The 23031-nt window shown below is 41.7% G+C and overlaps 2 protein-coding genes across 5 annotated transcripts in view; both read left to right on the top strand.

Moving 5' to 3' along the window:
• The window catches only part of cbfb (core-binding factor subunit beta), a 34086-nt gene extending 31691 nt beyond the window's left edge, over positions 1–2395 (top strand). For 2 of the 3 annotated variants that reach the window (XM_070972288.1, XM_070972289.1), the window contains one exon: positions 1660–2395. In XM_070972288.1, coding sequence (XP_070828389.1) covers positions 1660–1731 — 72 coding nt within the window. In that variant the 3' untranslated portion in view covers positions 1732–2395. The remainder of the gene's footprint in view (positions 1–1659) is intronic. The other variant, XM_070972290.1, reaches the window with a different exon arrangement.
• Positions 2396–7306: 4911 nt separating this feature from the next.
• On the top strand, positions 7307–22597 carry phaf1 (phagosome assembly factor 1). 2 transcript variants are annotated; one of them, XM_070971931.1, is made up of 16 exons: positions 7307–8641; positions 8845–8927; positions 9607–9690; positions 10138–10181; positions 10596–10675; positions 10780–10874; positions 12744–12808; positions 13371–13483; positions 13923–14056; positions 15359–15442; positions 15582–15664; positions 15993–16036; positions 16126–16175; positions 16775–16833; positions 16984–17056; positions 17341–22597. In XM_070971931.1, the coding sequence occupies exons 1-16, from the start codon at positions 8578–8580 to the stop codon at positions 17434–17436; spliced, it is 1251 nt and encodes a 416-aa protein (XP_070828032.1). In that variant the 5' UTR covers positions 7307–8577; the 3' UTR covers positions 17437–22597. The 2 variants fall into 2 exon arrangements, with proteins under 2 accessions (XP_070828032.1, XP_070828031.1); XM_070971930.1 differs by having other exon boundaries at positions 8441–8641; positions 12711–12808; positions 17341–17579.
• Positions 22598–23031: the final 434 nt, after the last annotated feature.

The raw sequence follows: 23031 nt of genomic DNA, 5'->3' as shown, positions 1-23031 counted from the left end.
CAATGATGAGCAAAACATGCTATGAAGTTCTGAGAGAAACTGTAGGTTCAAATGCGAATTTTCGATGAATTCATCATGACAAACGACCCCTTTCACCCACAAGTAGTCATGAGATCCATAGTAATATGAAAATAGTGATTGTAGCAGCTGCGGCTTAGGTTTGGTAGACATGCCACTCGTCCATCCACCACCACCTCAATCTCCACACACGTTTTCCTCCCTACATTAATATGGCACTCCCTCTTGCATTGACTGTGAACCTGCTGCAGAATCATCCAATTTGAACTTAAGTTCAAGCGGCTGACACAAGCACAGATGTCGCTGTATTGAACAGTTAAGAGTCGACTCGTGACTCCACTGTGATCCAAAATCCAGTCATTCTAATTGGGCCACACATGAGTATTTTGATAATGCAGCAGAAAGCTTTCCAGAGGGGACAGACAGAAACTGGAGTCAGTCTGGCTGTGAGGACTCAAAATGGTAGTATGACATACTGTACGTGTGTGTGCATGTGACTGTGTGTATGTTGCTATTATGGTGAGTCATTGAGATGACACAAACTACATTCCTGTTGAACTAAGCAACCCCTTTACTATCTCTGTCTGCATTTCTGTCTGCTCTGCTCTCTGCCTCACCTCTTGCCACACTTTGTCACCCCTCTCTCCTTTCTCCCTCGTCCTCCCTGCTCCCAATTTCCCTCAGCTATCACTTAAGTGTAAACATATAACCACAAGTATTTTTTACAGCAGGAGCAGGCCATGCCACAGGCTCACAAACACACACACACACACTACACCCAGTCATGAAATATATTTAAAAGTCTTGTCATGCTGATGGCTTCTAATGGTGACCTAATGATCTACGTGGTGTGTGCATGCGCGTGTGCGTGCCCGCATGTCTGCCAGTATGTCTGTCTGTCTGCCTCTCTGTCTGTCTGTCTGTTTGCTTGCTACCTTGACTAAAATACCAACATCAGTAAAGTGTATAAACAGTATCACTGAGCCTTGTTGTGATGCCGTTCTCTGGCTCCCTCTACTGACCGTTCCTGGAACTGCAATTTCTTTTTAGTTGGCCCCACATCAGCCTGGATTTACATGACCTCAATCATTACACACTAATCAAGCTTGTTTGTCCTGCATGTCTGATATGAATGAGTGTGTCTGTGTGTGTATGTATATATTGGCTGTTGCTAGCCATTTCACAGTTAGTTGTAACAGATGTGTGAGTTGTTTTAAACACATTCATAAACACTGTGTTTAAAAGATGAATAGAAATGATTACAACTCTCATAGAGTGCATTCATTAACTGTTTATACAGGAGCTTGATAGCAGATGCTTTTTAGGTTGTTTATCTACTGCTTCTAAAAGTTACGTGTTTTCCAATCTGTAAACAAACCAGTCACACGTGCCTCACCTCACTGTTAGTGATGTTGAGAACCGTGAAGTGCATCATTTCAAGTGAAGTGTTACAAATGTTTCTCTGTACCTGTTAATCCTTGAAAAATTGTACTTAATTTGTCTCTCTCCCTCTGACCCCTTTCTTGCTGTCTTTCACACATCATTCTTCCTCTCTTCTCACCTGTCTCATCCTCACTCGCCTCTTCTCCTTCTTCTCCTTTCTCCCCCACCTTTCATCCTTCCATCCCTCTCTCTCCCCAGTCCAGACGACAGCAGGACCCCAGCCCTGGCTCAAACATGGCCAACGCTGACGTGGAACACAAGATGCGCTGAGGAGGATGAGGAAGTAGTGGGAGGAGGAAGAGGAGAAAACCAGTGCTGGCTGTCCATTCACTTTCAGTACAATCAGCTGAAACACAATGTCAACTGAAACTGCAATTGTAGACCATTTGTTCACCAGTATTTCCTAACAGGTTTGATATGATCATTTTTACACGCCAAACATTTTTGAGATGATTAAATGTAGCAGACAATAACTTCCTGACCTGATTGAATTGAAAGTGAAGCAAGCCCTAGAAAAGAAGGATTAAAAAGAATAAGGACGCAATAGACCTGGGCAAAAAGTAGTTGAACATATTTAAATACAGAGGAAGGAACATGAACAGTTGATTTACCATTATAGTGCAAATGTGACACATCAGAGTTGAAGTTGTTTCTTGAGTCAAATGAGTGTTTCAGATATGTAAAGTAGATATCAAGTCATTCAAAACCTTTTTTTTGTCCAGGTCTTAAGGGATTCGATGGATTTAAGTAGTTTGAAATACCAAAAATATATTTTTTATCAATACAGATGTTGAAAAATGGAGGGGTTATTAAGGTGGGAAGGGGAGGACGGACAGACGCTAGAAGGAGCAGATAGAGGAGAGCTGTGTTTGGCTCAAGGTCACAGTCAGTGCTCATTGGTCAGGACTACCAGGAGAGCATGCATCAAAGGTGAGGAGTTTGTTTGGGGGGGTGGGGGGGGTTCCACGTTGTCCAGTGTTGTGCAACACTTCATATTTGTGAACATGCCCTTATTAGCCCCACTATGCCTAGCTCACTTCCTGAAACCTGCTGTTTTCTTAGACCAAAGTTCACTTTGCTGGAAAGGGAGGGAGGGGGAGGGAAGGAGGGAGGGAGGGAAATAAACAATGGGGAAACTGACTCGCATTTTAGAACGTGGGCAGGTGGGAGGAGAGCATGCGGAGAGAACTGTGCCACACTGTTGGGGTAAGAAGTGTTTGCTGTACTTTGATATTCATGATCCCTTTAAAACATCACTATGGTGAGATGCCCTGACTGTAGAATCACAGGTCATGTAGCAACAACCTCGAGGCACGACAGTGAACAACCGAACTGCTGCGAACTCTGAGGTGGCATCAGGGGGGATCAATTCAAACATCCTTTGTCTTCTGAGGGGTTTTGCACTATGTGATACAATCAGTCTTGTTCCCCACATGGATTTTTCTTTATATGCATGAAACCAAACACAGGCCTACCTAAGTTCTTTGTGTTCCCTATGCAGCCTATTTATCGTGAGAGCACTCTGTGTACAGCGCTTTGATGAGGAATAACTGGGTGATTCAAAGCTATTTCATTGTGAAGCCAAATTTAGGTTTTTAGCTCCTGGACAGTCGAACAGTTGCGTGCTCAATGCTAAATTAGTGTCCTAATGAGACTCTTGAGCAGACGAAACACCTCTTTGCAGAGGCTCACAAGAGCACCAATAGCGCATGAAGGTGGTGACCAGCACTGTCCAGTGAAAACCACGTAGCTTCAAATTTGATTTTTGATTTTGGAAGTTTGCAGAAAGATGGTTTTCACTGGACAGGTCTGAGAGGTAATTCATCATACACATAAGCTGCGCGTGTCACACATGATGTCTGTCACTTCTACTGTGGACACATTTGATTGCAATCAATAATTTATCAGCTCAGTCCATAGACTGTGCTGTCTATGGTGGCAATTATCAATCAGTTGATCAATCAATCACCCAGATATTCCTCATCATTTGCACTGTAAAAGCCTAAATGCAGCCTAAATACTATTCCCTGTCCTGTTACAGCACTAGTGTAATGAAATTTTTTTTTTCTTGTTATCTTATCTTTTTGTTCGTGTGAAAGTCATGATGTTTACTTTTTATATTACTTCTCACCTCTGTATTCATTTTTGTTCATCTTTCAGCTTTGTTATGAACTAGTAGTAGCAGCAGTAGGCTATTTTATGTAAAGTTGAGTTGAAAATTACAAAATGTCTCCAGAAATTTGGGAGTTTTGAGGATTTTCATTGCTTTTGTTTTTTTCATTGTTTCATGTGTTCCTTTTATTAATGTTATTTTTATTTTATTTTTTTCTTAAGGAAATCCACTTCCTGGGTTAAATACATTGAATGTGGATTGACTCCTGTTGGATTGAGTCCTGTTATTGGGCGATATAAATGTTTTTATATTGTGCAACTAGAAGCTCATTTCAATTTCCAGTTTTACATTTAGTGCACTCAATGGTTTTATTGTCATTATTATAACCAAGAAAAATCTTTTGTTTATTCATGCTTCTCTTTTTTCTCAGTCTGACTTATTGAGAATTTTAATGAGCTTTACAAAGAAAACTGGTGATTTTTTTTTTTTTTTTTTATCCATTGACAGCCATGTGTTTGTAACATTTTTCAAGAAGTAAAAAAATGTTATTGCTAAAAATAGTTGAAATAGAAATAAAAAGTGAACTGAATGCTCACAACATGATAGAACTTGATGACAGGACCCCCGACCTACAGAGAGGTTACATCGCCTTAAAAGACCTCAACATGCAAAAGAACTGAAATGAACTGTTTAAGCTGCAGCGGTAACAAATCTGTCCCACAGACTCATAAACAAAAACAAATTACTAAGTGAATGGTACAACAACAAGCAATGCAGGATTTGGCTGAATGGGAGGAAACTTCGCTTTCTCATTGGCAGCCTTAATCCAATTTTCCCACAGACATCTGGGAGACAAAATATTTCTATTTTTCCTGCTGATCATGCAAAGTCAGCTGGCTGTGTGACTCTGTGCTTAATCAGTTCAGGAATGTGGGAAAGGTACTCTCTGTCTGAAGGCACCTTCAGTGTGTTAAGTGGTGGATTTTGGGGACTGAGTTTGGCGAGGCTATGTCGAAAAGTGCAGCAGATGAGGCGCAGTCGTGAGGTGGCATTAAAGACTTTGAATGAGGATGTGCGGTGGGTGGAGGAGCAGAGGAAAGCATTAGAACATGTGGGAGTATAATGGGATGCGGCTCAAGACGAGTGTTCAGGTCATGTTGGGCAAAGATTTACATGCAGAGTGGCTGTAATGTTTCCATGGAGCTGAGTAATTCTCTTGCATCCAGTGTTGAAAAGCCCAGCAGTACAGATCAGGGGGTGATTCTGATTGTGTAGATGGTGGGTCAGTAAGGTATGAACCAGCACACTGACAGGTGAGGTGTAGGTGGACAGTCAGACAGTACAGTTTGGGATGATGTAGCGTGTAGAGGATGAGGTGCTCAGGCTTTGTGTAGTTTTTTGGAAATCTGTAGGTCATGAATGAATTGACAATGGCCCATCAAGCTGTTTCACAGATAAATCTGAGGAATAACATCTCTCATGGGTGACCTTGGGAAATCTGCCATATCTGTAGAAACTGGCACAACTTTTGGTCAACCCTGAAGATCTTCTTTATGGATTTTAACATTGTGCTCAGGTTAAGAAACATCAACAACGGATTGATTGTGAACGACAAACTACGTCAAATTTCTAGGTTGTAGTTAGAAAGTGACCACCACAGCGCACCACCCTGTCCCCACTGCACCCACCCAGTGTATCATCATATCGTTTTTTAGATGGTTACCATGTAAACAACATAGTTGATACGCCATCCTTCAATTTTCTTAATGCAGGCATTAAGGTAAAAAATGAACCACGAATATTTTCTTTCTTTCTTTCTTTTTATTTTTACCTGTTTATCTTCTTATTTGTTTAATTTATTTATGCTTTGGTTTTACTTAGAGATCCAAAGAAGAACTCTGTGATATTTACTGGCTTGTACACACTCCCCAAGTTTCTCCTCCCCGTGTGTGGTCTGTCTTTCCCTCTGTTTTAGGGTTGAGCTTGTCCTCTCGGATGAATCTGAAATATGAGATATTCAATTCAAAATGTTGGATGTTTTTCATAATAAACGTGTACGAATTCTTGTAATTGTTTCTGTTCTTTATGCTTTACTGTACTTAAAGAGTCTACAGAGCACCAGCTGTGCCAGAGAGCCACACTTGATTTTGTGACATTTGGTGAAATCATGATTTCCCCACATAGTTCAGCCCTCCTGCAATTAAATCAGCCAGAAAAGGTGGAAAGACTTTAAATAGACCTTTTTCACAGTCTGCATTTTGACTTGAGGAGCAAAGATGCGAATAACATTAATGCTGGCTCCCGGTAAGCCATGTGTGTGACAGTGAGCAAGCATGAACGATACCAGGACCTGAAACTGATCAGTGATTTCATTGTTAACAGTTGACCGTTTTTCCTTATGTGTACATTTAACATTAATTACTCACTTTTTAAATTACGGTCCGTCATTCATCACTGGCCAGGCCTACACTGTCTGCACTGAATCTGAAAAAATAAATTGTCAGCAGCCCTGTGCTGTGGATTATCCATGGAGAACGCTGCAGGGAACATTGTCTCTGGAGCGAGATGTCGCTGTTGATGTTTTTGAGTGTTTTTTTTTATGCTTTGAGCACAGCTAAGCTGCTATTCATCATCCTTGTATCAGGATGGTGGCAGAAATCTCAAAACCTTGATAAATTAAATGAAAACTGTTTGCATGGCTAGATACTACTAGACATGCATGAGAAGACTTGTAATTTGGGTGAAGTGACCAGTGAAACAGATTACTAAGTGTATAAGTATAAGTGTGTAGCATGGCAAAAAGTTAAGATTCCACAGAACAGACTCTACATGATGCCAATCATTTGGATACAACACATAGGAGAACAGAGAGAAAGAAGGACAGATCATCCATCAGGGCAGTCTTCACACTTGGGATGAACAGTGACTGAACCAAAGAAAAGATGAAAGAAAGAACAGTTCAGGCCCACAAGACAGACAAGTGTTCAGGCTACGAGGGAGGACAAGAGTGAGATTAAGGCCATCACTGGAAAAGCTCTGGGGATGGTCTCCAATTTGCAATTTCAGAAAAAATACATACATAAGTAAAAATAAAAATGTAACTGAACTGCATGGTATGCAGTAGAAATACTGTGAAATAATCATTTTTTTTATTATCTCCATTACTGACAGCGCAGTGTTAGGATGAAGACCATTCATTTCACACAGAGAACACTAACATACAGTATATTTATACATTAATATATTTTGGAAGAAAAAAAAAAACAGACTCTTCCAATCTCAAAGAAACTCCAAGATATCTGTCAAAGGATCTGATTATGCTTTGTCCCACCAAAACTTTATTTAAATTGTACATGGAAAACAATTATGGAATATGAGAAAAGGACTGATGAGACATTTGAAACATCTATACAGATATAGATGTTTAAACACACAGAAGGTCTGTAAAATAAAAAATAATGACAAGCAAATAATGTTGGCTAAATGCATGTATGTATGCCTCCCTCGGTTCCATAAAATAAAATAAAGAGGAAATATTAAAAAAAAAAAAAAAAAAAAACTCTTCCTAAACTAATAACGAACAAAGTCTGTTGGTCTTTCTTACTTTTTATTAATTTCAGATCTAATGCTATCGAATTTGGGGAAATCGAAGGCCACTCCTCGGTCGACCGTGTCAGCTGATCATGATGTCATCACGTAGAACGTGTGAACGTGCTTCCAACACAGGAAGTTGAATTATCAGCTGATCCTGCTGGCTGTTGTTGATGCCTGAAGTTGCTGTTGTTTGGACACTGTGTTGCTCTTATCTGTTCCTGACATTGAAGACACATTAAACCCGAGGAAGGGACACGGTGGGCATTTACCGACTGACGAGCTTATGAGGAACAAGGGAAGCGTCTCGCAAGGAGGACTTTGAATTTGCGCACTAGCGGCAGAAGAGCTAGCTCCAAAGCTTGAACCTTCGGTGACAGAAGAAAGAAAAACAGCAAAGACAGCCGACGGCTTGGCTCGCTTTCTTTGTTTATGTCGTGCCAGTCTGAACCGCGATATTAATTTTCTTTGTCTTTAATTAACATATTTTTCTGCGCGCACGTTATTTATATTTATACTTTATTACAATTACGCGGAGGGCAGCTAGCTCGTCAGCTAACGTTAGCCCATAGCGCATAGAAGCAGTCTTGTTGTCAAGCTTTGATGCTTTCGTAACCGCCCGACAGAGACAGATAACGATAGCTAACAGAGGGAGAACAGTCGGGTTTGGAGGAATAATTTTCGTGCCTCTGTGTTTTTTTTTTTTTATCTGCTGTTTCTCACTGGATCAGGTGCTCTGTTGTACTGTGACACAGGACACAACACTGTAGCCGAACAAGTTGATATTCACTCGCTAAATTGAAGCCTGTTTGAGACGTTTGTGGCCGGCGAGCAAGTTTGACTTATCTTTTTGTTTATTCCTGACTTTACTTTCGAGTGAATTCAGGATTGGGGTTTTTCTAGTCTGTATCGATCTTAAAGCACACAAACAAGTAAGAGGTTAACTGACAGCTGGCCTTGTACGCTTTAGGTTTGCTAGCAGGTTGCGTAATTTGTTTGTGATAGAGCTGTCAGCCTGTGCTTGGTAACTTGTTAAACTGTTATTTAAAACTTGTGTATCTTTGTAAGCCTTAGGTGATCCGTGTGTTCAGCCTTAGGCAGCAAGGTGGATGTCATTTTGAATATTTAACACATTTGATTATTCTTTGGTACCGTTTTAATGTCCAGAACATATGATGTGATTAAGTCGTTTGTCCTTACTGTAACTCACAGACTGAGTAGCTGTTCGATGCTCACACTCATGAGTCTGGTAGCTGTAGGAAAATAAGTAGATAGAGTAATGAATTAAAGTAGCCATCTGAAACTATTGTGAGACAGTGCTGTGTTCAGGGAGAGACAGGTGTGGAGAAAGGGTCCCTCGGAGGGTCCCATTGTGTCTTGAGGTGAGGTGAGCTGCCCCCCACTACTTGCCAATGCTGGATCTGGAGGTGGTGCCTGAGAGATCACTAGGAAATGAGCAATGGGAATTCGCCTTAGGTGGGTTTTACAACAGCTTGTTCAACTTATAAGCACATAACACACAGATAGAGAAAGAGAATGAGACCACAAGTTATTCATTAATGTCTGAAGCCACATTTCAGGTTATTTTCCTTGCATGTTTGTGTTATTGTTAACGCTCTGGAAGAAATGCAAGTTGCTTGGCTTCATTTCTGTGTGTTTTGACATGCATGCATCTTCAGGGATGCCATTGGCCCAGGCCATCTCTATTCTGCAGAAACACTGCCGCATCATCAAAAATGTCCAGGTGCTATACAGTGAACAGGTAAGATGGCCAAATGTGCTCTCTCACACACATAAATGTTATTCAGCTTGTTTAAGAATCTCCTTTTTGGGCAACAGTACATGTGTCACTTTACAACCCCCAGTATTTACATTCTAAGGTCAGTTGTAGTTAGATTTCTGTATATTAGTTTATCAAAGATGTATTGATGTTGCTGTGGTTGTAGGAGGATAGAAATGCTGGACATAAAGTGTGTTTGATGTAATTAAAAAGGATTAAAGAGTCTTAATCAAAACATTTCATGTATGTTTGTGTGTACTGTGTGTATAGAATTTGTATAGGCTGAAAAATCATTATCTGATTTTTATTTATTTATTTAACTCAGATATCATCCTCAGAAATCCAGCATCCGCCAGGCTGTATTTAAATTACTTCCCCAGGTTCAATAGCTGTGACTGAAGTTGTTTTTAAAACACTGTGATTAGATTCATGATTTATTCAACAGCAGCTGGAAGCAGTTGTTTTTGTTAACATGAATGACACAGTCCCTTTTTTTGTCCTGTGTTAACATATATGTGCAGTCCTAGTCTTGGTGTGTGCCTTGTTTCCCTGACTTTCAAAAACAGTTGATTCTGACTGTTCGCCTATCTGCATATCTGGTCATGAGGGCATATCCTCCCACCACTCTGTTAATTAACTGGTTTGTTTATCTCCCCTCCAGACGCCACTCAGCCATGACCTCATACTGAACTTGACTCAGGATGGGATTAAACTGCTGTTTGATGCCACAAATCAGAGACTCAAGGTGAAAATTGTTGATTTTTCAGGGGAGGGGAGTTTCACTGGTGGGCGATGTGATAGAAAAACTGACAGGGAGTTGAAGAACCAGTGGTGTGTGGGCACTGAGACTCGAGCTCAAAGAGACTTAAAGAGAGAAATCCGCAGTGTGGTTTCCGTGCCTCCCCCCAACCAAAGGTTTTAAAGAGACTGCTTCTCGATAAGTTCAGGGTTTGGGTGTGATAGTGTATATTAGTTGACAATAGACAGGAATTTCTCAGGGATTGAATTGAACTCAGAGTCACACGCCCATATTAATGAGAGAGCAGCAGCTTAACCACAGTTGCAAAACTTCCTCTCATTTCTAGATAATTGGCAAAGGCTTTAGACTCCCCCAGCCCTGTTAATGACATTTAACTAACCATTTGCTTTGCAGCCACTGTACCCTAACTGTGTCCGTTTTTCTGGGTGACAGGTGATCGAAGTGTATGACCTGAGCAAAGTCAAGTTGAAATACTGGTGAGTAGAAACATATTAGGCTTTACAAACCTGTTATGTTGCAAGAATGAAAGCCATCTTAGACTCTCAGCCCTTCCTGTTACATAGCCCTTATTATTGACATTACTTTCAGCTACAAGTCCGAGCTCCTCACAGATAGGCACGCAGCTGCTGAGTGAAAGACATCGCAGTAATGGAGTCCGCCTGTTTTAATGTGTTTCTTAAATCCTGTGTGTGTGATTGTCTTTCAGTGAAATCCATTTCTCTGCTCTGGTAGTAGCTCCTCTGTTAATGCAGCACAGCCTGTATGAATGTTAATAGACGTAACACTGGCTGTGTGTGTGTGTGTGTGTGTGTGTGTGTGTGTGTGTGTGTGTGTGTGTGTGTGTGTGTGTGTGTGTGTGTGTGTGTGTGTGTGTGTATATTGTGTTTCAGTGGAGTCCATTTCAACTCTCAGGCCATTGCCCCCACAATAGAGCAAATAGACCAGTCATTTGGAGCTACGCACCCAGGAGGTACTTTACAAAGCACAAACAGACTCTCACAAATGAACTTCAGCATTTTCAGCCCATTTATCTCTTGTGTGAAATCTTCCTCCTCTTCCTCACGCTCCCTGCAGTCTACAATGCTGCAGAGCAGTTGTTCCATCTCAACTTTCGAGGACTGTCCTTCTCCTTCCAACTGGACTCATGGAACGAAGCTCCGAAGTACGAGGTGAGACTGTCTCCACCGATTTGCTTGTCAGCCTTTTGAAGAAGGGCTGAGTGGTCTTTTCTTCACCACCCAGGGGAAGCAGGGCAGCCTCGTGACTGAAGTGGTTACCCTTCATATGCGCAGTCTGAGGTCAAGCCCTTTGTGTGCCTCGAGCATGTGCCTGAACCCCTGTCAGCTTGGTGTTGTGTGATGATAATAAATGATGTGGGACTGAGCAAAGAAGCCAAATGCATGTTGAGAATGTGATTGTTTTGCTGCTTCTTTATATTTGAGCACAAAAGAGTTTTTTTTTTTCTTGAATGTCTCTGACAGATCTCAAAATGCACCAAGTCTGAATTCCAGTCTTGTACTGTTGATTCGTCAAAGACTACTTTCAGTGTTATGTAAGCAGTAAGAATCTGACTGCAGCAGGGAGTTGAGGGACTTGGGTTTGCTCAGGCAGCATGAGTCCATAATTACAATTCTCCAAGACAACGCAGACGCCCAGCGGCTTACAATGCTGATTTTCAACTGCATGTTTGTACATACTGTCGGTAATATCAAGCGTCAAGGTTTTTGCCTCTGGCTTTTGGATTGAGGTTTGTATAATCAGTCAGAAGCTCTTGTGGATGCTTCACTGTCTGGACTATGCAGCTGTGGATCTCTCGGGTGATGCACGTCTTGAACCAGCTGCTCTGCCGTCTGCTCCATTCTGCAGCTTGCCGCTGTGAAAGCACCCGTGTAGTCATGGCTTTCCTGCTGCCTTTCAGAACTTAAGTTCACCTCAGCGGCCTTCGCATCCCATCCACCAAGTTTTTGCAGCTTGTCACGTCTTTTTGGTGAAGCCATTTGGCTGCTCCAGCATATCTGTGATGTGCGTGTATCTGCGTCGGTTATTTCTTAAACCTCCAGGTCTGCCTGGAGCTGCATGTTGAGTTGCTCGAATGGTTTTGCCTGATATGCTGAAACAACAGTTCATGCTCGCTTGCTATCTGTCAGTTGCAGGTGTAGTTTCAGCTTCTAGTTTGAGGCCTGATATTTACATTTCTTTATCTAGAGCTCCAGACTCAGCTGCAGTTTGTTTCCTGTTTGTCTTGAGCGTCAGATGGCTGATGGATGCGCCTGAGATTCTTTGTGTTGTTGTTCAGAGCCTTTCCCACATTTGTTGTGCTTCTTGTTTCTGTTCATCTTCACAATAACGCCAAAACAGAAACATCCTGAATTTGTTAGAGTCACAACATTGTATTTTATAATCTCTGAAGGGGTGATCACTGTTTGCTGCTGTTTTTTTGAAGAATGCTTTTAACTAAAAGCAAATGCAGTCTGGAAACTTTCCTAAGGCAAATAAACCTGACAAAACTAGGGATAAGTTTTCCTTCAGAAATCAAATTGCTTCAGACCTACTCAGTTTTGCTTTGATTTAATATCAGAAAGAGTCCTGTGTAGAAATTGTGCTTGTCAGAGGTCATGAATGCAATTTGGAAATATACAAACAATGACAAACAGAAATGAAGTAACCTCTGCTGAGTCACAGTGGACCTCTCGCAGACAAAAAGTTGCTATCTGACAGAGACATGAGTCGGATTAAAATGAAGTGTCACCAATCAGTGCAAACACTGTGTTTGAGTTTTCCTCCTCTGGAATGTGGGTATTTAGGTCAGTCGGTGTGTTGTGAAATGTTTCACTCCACAGTGTTGGATCATACATTATCACACCTTTCCCTACATGGGAAACATGTATTTCTGTAACAGATCGATTTGTTGTGCAGTGTCTTCTTAATATGTAGTCTGTTAATGTGCACACACGAACGCACCATGTACCGGCCCTGTACTACTCCCAGCTGTTTTGCCTTGGCAGCCTAACTTTGCCATGGGTTTGGCCTCCCTGCAGATTCCACACGGGGCCATGGTCAAGAGGATGCACATTTACACTGGCAACAACCTGCAAGAAACAAGGTAACTGCACACGCATACACAAACTTATGCTTATCCTACTTATGCATCAATCTGCTCACAGGGAAACATTTCCAAACTGGCCAAGAATGAACTGAAATGTGTGAACATGCTTTTTTGCCACACGTTACTACAAAATGAATAAATGGGACCAAGAACATAACTTAGTTGCTGGTAAATAATGCTACAAGAGGCAGCATTAGAGCATTCTTGACTCTGTAAGAAGAACAAACATACTTTCTGAAGGCATTCGATGGTCTTTGAGGACCAGGAACAGTGTGAATTTCATTAGCTAATATAGTTGCTGTGTTATTGTTGTTGTACATAGATGACTGCTTTTTAGATAATTTAGTCAATCAGTAAGCACATTGTTGATCATAATGCTGCAGTATAACCAAAAGAAACAACATTGTTTGACATCCTTAGTTCACATGTTAATTTGAGTTCTTGGGGTGTTCTCATTTTAACATGTAACAAACTGAGAAAATGTGTGTAGAGCAACAGAAAGCCATAAGAAACAAGGGACATGCACACACACACACACTCTTGTTCTCTCTATCCTCAGAGCTCCGGTGATGCCATTGGCTTGTTTCCTTGGTAACATCTATGCAGAGTGTGTGGATGTCCTGAGAGACCGGGCAGGGCCTCTGGGGCTCAGACTCCGCCTTCTCACTGCAGGTAACAAACGTCTCAGTGTCTGTCTGTCAAACTGCAAACTGAGATTTATGATCAGACTCAAGATGCTCCCGACGTGTCCTCCTCACAAATCTTTAAATCTGCATTTTGATTCACAGGCTGTTTCTCTTGCCTCCTGTCTCTTCCTCACATTTTTGTAATTCTGCTGGAAATCTAGAGATTGACGTGGAAACTTTTTGCAGTTTTATTGAAAAAATAGCCATATTGTTCATGCTACATTTGTCTGTCTCCACTGCAGATTAATCTTTTTAACTGTGTAACATGGACAAACACACTTTTAGCTGCAGGTGACTGGTATATCTTGCTGCATGATAAACAGAAGAACAGTCCCCTCTCACAGAGAGACCTGCTGTTGGACTGTTTGATCTGTCTGGAGATTGAGTGCTTTCCTTTCCTGTTCTTTGGCAATGGGTGAGTACAGGTTGTGGTCCTGGTGTGATGGCTGATGCTAAAGTGAGGTCCCTCGAAAGGAGCATCTACTTTGGAGATTCCTGTCAGGATGTACTGGGTGCTCTGGGCTCGCCACACAAAGTCTTTTACAAGTCTGAGGACAAGGTAGATAAATTCTGTTCCTTTGAAGCGCTGAGAGGAACATTTTGTTGTTGTTCTTGTTGTTGTTGTTTGAACTAATGGTATAATCTTTTTACTAAGTTCTCTGATCCACATCCTGTAATCTATCACAATGACAACTCAATTATCCCCCCTGGGTTCATAATAGAGTCTTACCTCATCACAAGAAATAAATGATGTACAGAACTATATATTGATACCTAATTATCAGTCTTGTCAATTGATTAAAATATTTAATTCTGATTAATCTCATGAATGTCGTAGTTAACTTGCGATTAATCGCACAAAACAACAACATGTAGTGTTATATTTCACACTAACATTCTCTCTTTGAGCAGTCATTCACATTTGAATGAATCAAATCTCACACAATTTAACACTGTCAATAAACAGATGACAAAAAAATAAATACTTGGTTACAAAAAAGCCCCTTCAACAACCCTTTCTAAGGGATCAAAATGGGGTGATACAAGATAAAGTTACAAAGTGCACATCATTGTAAACTAGGACTCAGGCTATAGTGCAGTTAAACCATGGCTTAAACGTTCCTCTCTTAAGTTTCCTTTGAACATAACAGCATCCATATGCCTCTGCTGTCGAAAGCCGTCCATTGTCGCCTGTTTTTGACAAGGAGGCGGCGGAGAATTCGCATTCGCCGTGTGTTTGGCCATCAGGTGGTATTTCAGACTGGATGTGCTACGGTGATAATTCAGTTCACACCGACAATACACACAGATAACTTTGGTCTTGTCAGTCGACCCATCTGGTAACTTTTTGAAACTAAACTTTCCATTCAGAATCTCGTTCGCATCCATTTCGGCATTTTGCGCTTGACATCCACACAAACCGGTAGCCTACTCTTTTACAGCTAGCGAGCAGGCAAGACCAAACACATGCGTGCGGCGTGCCTGTCGTTTTGTTTCCAATTTACAATTGGATCCTGTAGTTTTTCTTACGTTGGCCACAGCTTATAAAAAACTACAAGTTCACAAGGTCACAAAGAGAGTTAATCTTGCGATAAAAAAAATGATGCCGTTAAGTTGATTTGCGTTAACGCGTTAATAATGCAATATTTTTGACAGCACTACTAATTATCTGAAAAGAGATCAATCATAATCAGAGAGTGAACATTGGATTTATTCGTCCAGTGGCCAGACACACAACTTCACATCAGTGCAGATGTTTCTCCATATCTGATGACGATAGTCAATTGTAGCATTAATGATGAAGACGTATATATTGTCATTTATCCTCTGTGAATCATTATGTGTCCTTTTTTTTTTTCAGATGAAGATCCACTCTCCATCGCCTCACAAGCAGGTTCCCTCTAAATGTAACGACTACTTCTTCAACTACTTCACCCTTGGAGTGGTGCGTGAACTCATCCGAGGCTTATTTGTTCGTAGAACTCTGTAGAACACACTGTGTGTGTTATGGGTGTTTTTTGTTTGTTTTTGCATAAAGCAGTAGTAAACACCGTGTTCCTATCATTCTCATTCTTCTTTTTCAGGATATCCTGTTCGACTCTACAAGTCACCTGGTTAAGAAGTTTGTCCTCCATACCAACTACCCTGGACATTACAACTTCAATATGTAAATATCTCGCCGTCCAGTTACTTCTTTATGTGTGTCTTTCCATCGTTATGATTCCTTTACCCACTTTTTCCTCCACCTTTCTGTCTCCCTCCATCCTAGTTGACAATACTAATATCCTCCATGTGTAATTATCGACACTGTTATAACCATGAGCCACAACAAAGAAGGGAGACACAGCAAACTTGGCAATAACACTGAAAAAGAACTGAGAAAATGTCATGTTAGCAATTTTATCTCTATTATTACCTCTTACACTGCAGCACGTCTGTCTTTTAATTGTCCTTTAGTTTAATTTTCTGTGCTTTTGATTGTGTTTCCGTCACAGATATCATCGATGTGACTTTAAGATTCCACTTGACATTAAGAAAGGTGAGACAGTTTGCAGTCATGAGTGAGCCCTGCATGTCTCAGTGTAGATGCATGATGCTGATTTTCAATCTCCACTCTCTGCGTTGTAGAGGGAGCTGACTCTCAGACGGAGGACTGCATCTTAACCACCTACAGCAAGGTGAGTTATAGACAGATGTTATAGACGTGTTACATTTTATCAGAGATCAGAGCTTTGAGTAAATTCACAAGGAGGCGCTATGGCAGGGCTGACACCACCTGATGTGGTCTGCATCACTGACTTCTACCTCTTTGTTGGGCTTTACAGAGTTGTGACTGTTCAGTTTTTCTCTGGTATCACTTCTCCTAAAACTTCTCCACATCACTCCATCATAAAGCCTTAGTTTCATGCCATGAACTCTGTTCTCCTCTGATGTTTACAACAGAGGAAGTGATGTATGAAAGCCTTGTGACATCCACTAAAAATATCCCAAAATGTGCCTCGATTTAGCTCAAAGAAAACTGTTATGGAGATGATCAGTGGCTTTCGTGAAAACAGGATATGGCATTTGATCTCTACTTCAGCAAAGATGTACACTCTGCCTCCTTCACTACACAGCGTATCTGAATGTATTCTGCCACTGGAAGCTGCACCATCACCTAGAAGCTAATACAACCGTGAACCCTTTTGCACAGGTCCCCTGCCCTTATGGACGAGTCAGTGTTGGCAGTGGATAAACAAGCTTTTTATCTTCTGCTAACTGTTTGTTTCTCTGTCAGTGGGATCAGATTCAGGAACTGTTGGGTCACCCGATGGAAAAACCTGTCGTGCTCCACAGGTACATGCACATGCTCTGATATATACACAGACCACATTTTAAATGTGTCCCACAGAGGTCTAAGATCACTTTAATGATCTTGATCATTGAATTTCACAAATGTTGTCCAAATAAATGCCTCTGACATTATCAGCTGTTTGTGTTTCTCAGGTCTTCATCAGCCAATAACACCAACCCCTTCGGCTCCACCTTCTGCTTTGGACTGCAGAGGATGATCTTTGAGGTCAGAATGTGCATGTCGCTAGCTTTGGTTAGCACCCCAGTGTTCACAAGAATAGGAAATGACCAAAGTCTGACTCTCTATGTGATCAGTTTTGCCTGAGTTGAATTTGGAATCTGGAATGCCAGATTAAGAGAGGAGTGAAATTGAGGATATGGTTGAAATCGAATTCTGTCTGCTCTGCCTCAGTTAGCTTGAAACAAAAAATGAAAGCCTTGAGAGTGAACATTTAGTTTGAACTCAGTATCTCTGAAAATTTCCATGTTCCCTGTTTCCCTCTTTCTCAGGTGATGCAGAATAACCACATAGCGTCAGTGACTCTCTATGGTGCTCCGCGGACCACCAGTCAAGCCCGACCTGAGTCCAGTAGTAGTTCCCACTGAACAAGTAACCAGAACCACATCCCATTCTGGCCTGTCCTGAATCTAGTACCTCTACTGACTGAACCTCTAACCCAGAGCCAGATTCTTAACCAAGCAGACATAACCCAGAACAACAACGTCATTCTTGTCCAGTTCAGACGCTACAGAACAATCCTAACCCAGTATAACCAAATCCGCTTTTCCGGTTGGGTCCGAAGGCTTACTCTGTCGATCAAGACACACCCGGTCGGTACAGTCAACCCAACCCAGACTGCCACAGCAACCAGGATCTAGTGGCATGGTCGCAGTGCTGGAGCGCTGATGCTTTGATGTGAAACCAGTGATTTCACGGTGGTGCTGCAGGCTGACACGGTGAAGAAGTCTGTGCACCAGAAGAGCTCAGCTTGTTCAGACTGCAGTCTGGATGGTTCCACCAGTAAGACGTAATGCAGCCTGTATATGACAACAATCTCCATAACATTGTGGTGGTGAGAGTGTTTAAATATCATCCGCAGCAAATCTTTGTCAAGTGTTGAACATCAAACGGTGTGGACTTTAGTATGGCCGCCAGTGAAAACTGCTGTGGCCAGACTCTGGCATGTCCCACTGAATACACATCAACCAACCACACTGCCAGCCCAACCAGTACCGCCTGTCTTCCTGCCACAACTTCAGGACCAGACCCGACTGGCTCAAGCAAAACCCGGACACATGTAAACCGCAAAGAACCAAACCAGCTCAGCCCAGCCAAGAGCCATCAGAGCCAAACACACCGGAAGCTGCAGAGGACTGTAACCAAAAACAGGAAACACGAGAATCCAGATTTTGTCACACAAGAGAAGAACCGAACACACTCAGTGTTTGGGGAAACGTGAGGTGCCAGAACACACCCACAACAGGCGGGTGACCAGATACGAAGCCGAACGATCCAAACATCCAACATCAGCTCACTTCCTCCCCTTCCTGCTCACTCTCCCTCCACCTTTCTTCAGTGGTGCCCACACACACACACACACACACACACACACACACACACACACACACACACACACACACACACTCAAGCACACAGCAGTAAACATGCAACAGCTGTTGTTGTTTGCAGCTCTGGACGTTGGCATGTCTCTTTCCTTGCTTACACTCACACACACACACACACACACACACACACACACACAAATGAGCATCTGCATGTGATAGGCTGCTGATTTTTGACTTGACATTTCAACAGACTTTAATTCAAGCACACACAGCATTTCAACCCCTTCACTACTATACTCACATGTATTTCTAATACATGAAAGCTGGTTTGTCTTTTTAGCCTTTTTACAGCGCGATGCGACACAGAGACATGCAGGCATGACACGAGGATTTGCATGAACTTAGCAGACGTTTTTCAATGAGAGGAGACTTACTAGAAGCACAAACTGTCGACCCGTTCTGTTTCTTTGATCCTGCATGTTGTGAGGGGACTTTTGCACACAGTTTTCTGCCCTGCTTCACTCATTCACACCATTTTCATTGTGTTATATATTTTTTTAAGCAGTTTTTACATTTGCACTAATACACACCTTTTTACTTGATTGGTTGACTGTGCCCTGTCTCAGAGACTGATTCGTGGAGACGTTCAGAGAAATAGCGGTTTGTGTGTGCGTGTGAATGTGTGTTTTTATCCATAGTTCCGGGCTGAGGAGAGGTCCTGCTATGGTGCATGGCGTATGCAGTCGTGTCCTCTGTGTTACCCTCTTCTCCCTCTTTCCTCTGGGCTTTCTCCATCTCCCCCATCTGACTGACGCATTGCAACACGTCCCTCAGCAATGTCTGTGTTCATCTGTTTGTTGAATTGCCAAATGCTATAGCCAAAGACGTTTCAGGATGATTTCATTTGATCCGCTGACATTACCGCTGTCTTGTTCGAACTTGTCCCACGGAGAGAGTCGCGTGGTTGCCGTCTCCTTTCTGTTGCATCCTTTGTTTCTAATCTGCACATCAAAGTCATTGCTGTGGTAAAGCCTCTAAATTCAGCTCCTGGTTTCTCTTAACTGCTGACAGTAATTACATAAGACGTGAAAAGCTGACTTGTGTGAGCGTTTTGAAGCCAATCAGCCTGTCCTTCATCTGGATTGGTGCAGACACATTAACAACAGTAATAACTAGTGTCGTCCCTCTTGTGTCTCTTGTTTAGTGGTTATTAGAGAGCTGTAATTTAAAGAATTACCATTGTTCCTCTGTGTTCAGTACATCTTAACCCATTAAGGAAGTGGAGAAAGAACATCGGTCATTCCTTCATCATAACGTGCTTCCGTCTCCCTCCCAATGTATGAATTAAAGATCTTTTTAATGATAAGCATTTGAATAAACTGTGTATTAATTTTAATACACATCTTCTCATGTATCGTCCCTTGATACAAATGCCATTTGTTTATTATTTTTCACTTTTTGCTGAGTTTCTGATTGTTTCTATCAACATGTGCGAAGGCGTCAGGGTTGGAGTCGGGGCCCGTGTTCATGGGGAAATGTTGGAAGTGCTGACTGGAAAATTTGGACCATAAAACGCCAAACCAGCTGCTTCTAAATGCCTTTTGACAGTCTGACTTCACTGTGGTATCCTCATTAGGTACGTGTTGTTTAGCAGCCGCAATGGACCGAATTGATTGATTGTATCCCTGTAAATTAGCTTAAGACCGGAAGCATCCTCAGCTGTACCTTAAAACAGTTTGTTATATTATCAGCAGAAAGCAAACACTCATTCTGACGTTAAAGAGCAGCTTGGAAGTGAGTCCAGTCAGTCAGGCTGTTCTGAGATATCATCGTTGTGTCGGGCCCTGACGCTTAGAGTTGATGTTGATGTACAAATGCTGTAAATAGTTGTGTGCTCTTACTCTGCTGTCCTCTTATTAACACGATCTTAATGGCTTGGCACAGACACAGCTGACTCAGGCTCTGGCTGAGTATCTCAATCTTTCCTCCTTGATTGTGATTGGACTTAACTCAAGAGGAGGCATCTGCTCACAGCTGACTCATTAACAATCACTGGATTTTACTAATTTATTGTTTTTTTTCCATTTCCATACCACTCAGTATTGATGCTCATGCAATGCTAAGGCTGCACGTCCACAGAAGTGTTGGGTGTCGGCAGAGCACCCTGCTTCAGCTCTGTTTGAACTGCTGCTGCAAGTTGTTCACATTCGATCCCCCCAGAAACAGCATCACATACACAGGAAAGCAGGAATCCTTCACATTTGGACTGAAAGAGAGCTTTGGTAGAGATGTCTTCATAGAGTGGACAGAATCTGATTTGGAGTCTAGCATTGGCATGTTGCTAGATTATACGTCTACTTGTTTACAATAGAAAAAAAGCTGCAGCTTTCTTGTAGTCAGGCGCCCTCCTAAGTGACGTGATGTGGTTTCTGGAAACAGGAGATCCGATTGTTTCACGGTCTATTTTCTTGAACTGGGATTCCAAAAGCTAGAGAAATGCGTGAAAATGGCTTCCAACAAATAGACTCATTTTCTTAGTGGGGCTCCCAGGTTTTAAGACGTTTAAGAGCGAAAATCCATCAAAGTCTAATGAACACGGAACCAAAAAGTTCCCCACTCCTGTTCTGGTTTATCCACATCTCGAGCTGAATGAGGAAACAGATGTAAAATAACATGAAAGCTATATTCAAACATTTTCCTCAGCTTGCTTTTGTGCAAGTAAATACGAGAAAATCAAGAAAAAAAGAAAACGCAAAACTGTTGAACATTGTGCCTCATCTCCCGCCGAGCCTGTCCTTGACTTCTGTCTCTATCTCCTCTGTAAAAAGGAATCTCCTTGTACATACGATTTGAGAATGCATTTGAGCTGCATCATTGTACAGTACGTATGTGCGTGTGTGTCACAGAGCAACAAGCTAACATGGTCTAACATATCAGTCATTTTACTTTTCCTGTTACCTGCAGAAAATAGCAGGTTGGGCTGGGTTCCCCAAAACAAAACAAGATGTTTTGTTCTGTTTCTCGGTTTAATGTGGTGTGTGTGTTTCTAACTACACCAGACAACCATTAACTGCTCATCGTAGTTACTGTGGAATGCACGATTTTAGCGATGTAATTCTGCAAATAAAAGCCTGGCTGTCCAGAAGATGGTATCAGATTTTCATTAAAAGCAGGGGGAAAACTATTCTCTGCCTCCCTCTCCAATCAGCCGAATTTGAATAAATTGGTCACCACCCAAAAGATCTCAGAGCCAAGTTGAGGTTCGCTTTAATGGGAAGCAGATGGGTCAAAGATGATATGGAAAAACAAGCCGTAGAGATGGCAGATACACACACATACATAAATGCTCAGTTAGTGTAAGCCCAGCACAGTGCGCGCACTAGACGCCGACACAAGAAGAAAGGTCCCATTCATTAAACAGCTTTGGTGAACCCAGCCCAGCACCACAGACGGTCAGTGCTGTGACGATGCATTGTTACTGAGAGACAGACAGAGGAGCTCGAGGGTGCTGGGTAGTTAATCTCACCCAAACTCAGGTGGACATATCACATCCTTGTTTTTCTAAAATTTCTAAGGCTGAAAAACAAGTGAAAACTTCAGTCCAGAGGTCTGTGTGACTTTTAGATTCCACTTTTTCCTTTTAATGTCATTGAATGCAGGAATGAATGATTGTCATAATCAGATTATTGTAATTTATAACTGACAGCTTCAGTTCAGTGTAATGATAATCTCATATTAACGCTTTGTATTGTCTGTTCTTGGTACCATATGTTCTGTTGCCCATCTCACATATTCTCCTCCAAATATTTTTTGTGGACATTTTAAGCCCATTTCTGGAAATGGGGCAGTTATACTTAATTCAAACTTGTGAAATTCATTGGAATGTGGCATTTTATATTTTGAATACTATAACTTTGTGTATGAAGAAATAAGTAGATTTATTCAGCATGTCCACTGAAAAAAGGCAATAACAATACCATGTAGTGCAAAGACGAGGATCAAGTCGACTGAAAGCTTTGCTCCAGCAAATTACTGTTTGATGACGGTGGTTGAGATGAGCTGCTGCTGTGCGAGCTCGAACAACTAGCAACATTTGGACTTTTATAAAATCAAACGCTCACTGTTCATTGACTTCAGAGTTCATTTTCTGTGTGTGCAACCAGGATATGAAAAAACAATAAAAATGTAGATGTGAAAAAGATTTGGAGGTGTTTGTTTCTTAGTCGACACAACCTTGAAACGAGCTCACAACGAGAACGACCCAACCGTGTTTGTTCCTTTTTAGTGTTTTTATTATTTCCACTGCAACGGCTGGAACTGCTGTGAGCTGGAATGAGTTAGAAACACAAAACTTGGCCCAATAACTGGACATGATATGCATGTGCTTCCTAAGAAATATATGCCCAAGCAGCCAGATGGTGGCCAAGAATTAGATTTTGGAACGATCACAGCCCACACCGTAAGTCTGATTGACTAGAAATGAGATACTCAAGTCCGACTCAACAAAAAAGCCTCTTGGACCAGAATAGTCCACCATGATGAATTTTCCACCATTTACCATTTAGTTTTTTTTTTTTTTTTTTTCTGAAACTCAGTAATATGAATAGAACTCGCTCTTTACCCAAAAATGGGTAA

Source organism: Chaetodon trifascialis, chromosome 10 (assembly GCF_039877785.1).
Source record: "Chaetodon trifascialis isolate fChaTrf1 chromosome 10, fChaTrf1.hap1, whole genome shotgun sequence".
NCBI lineage: Eukaryota > Metazoa > Chordata > Actinopteri > Chaetodontiformes > Chaetodontidae > Chaetodon > Chaetodon trifascialis.
Note: the sequence above shows the minus strand (reverse complement) of the source record. Positions and strands in the feature narration are given on the sequence as shown.

Bases quoted from the DNA above. Each gene is read 5' to 3' on its own strand.
- phaf1 (XM_070971930.1), top strand. From the start codon at position 8,578: ATGCTGGATCTGGAGGTGGTGCCTGAGAGATCACTAGGAAATGAGCAA. The intron at 9,691-10,137 runs GTGAAAATTGTT...TCTGGGTGACAG, and splicing joins CCACAAATCAGAGACTCAAG to GTGATCGAAGTGTATGACCT. The intron at 10,875-12,710 runs GTGAGACTGTCT...TTGCCTTGGCAG, and splicing joins ACGAAGCTCCGAAGTACGAG to CCTAACTTTGCCATGGGTTT.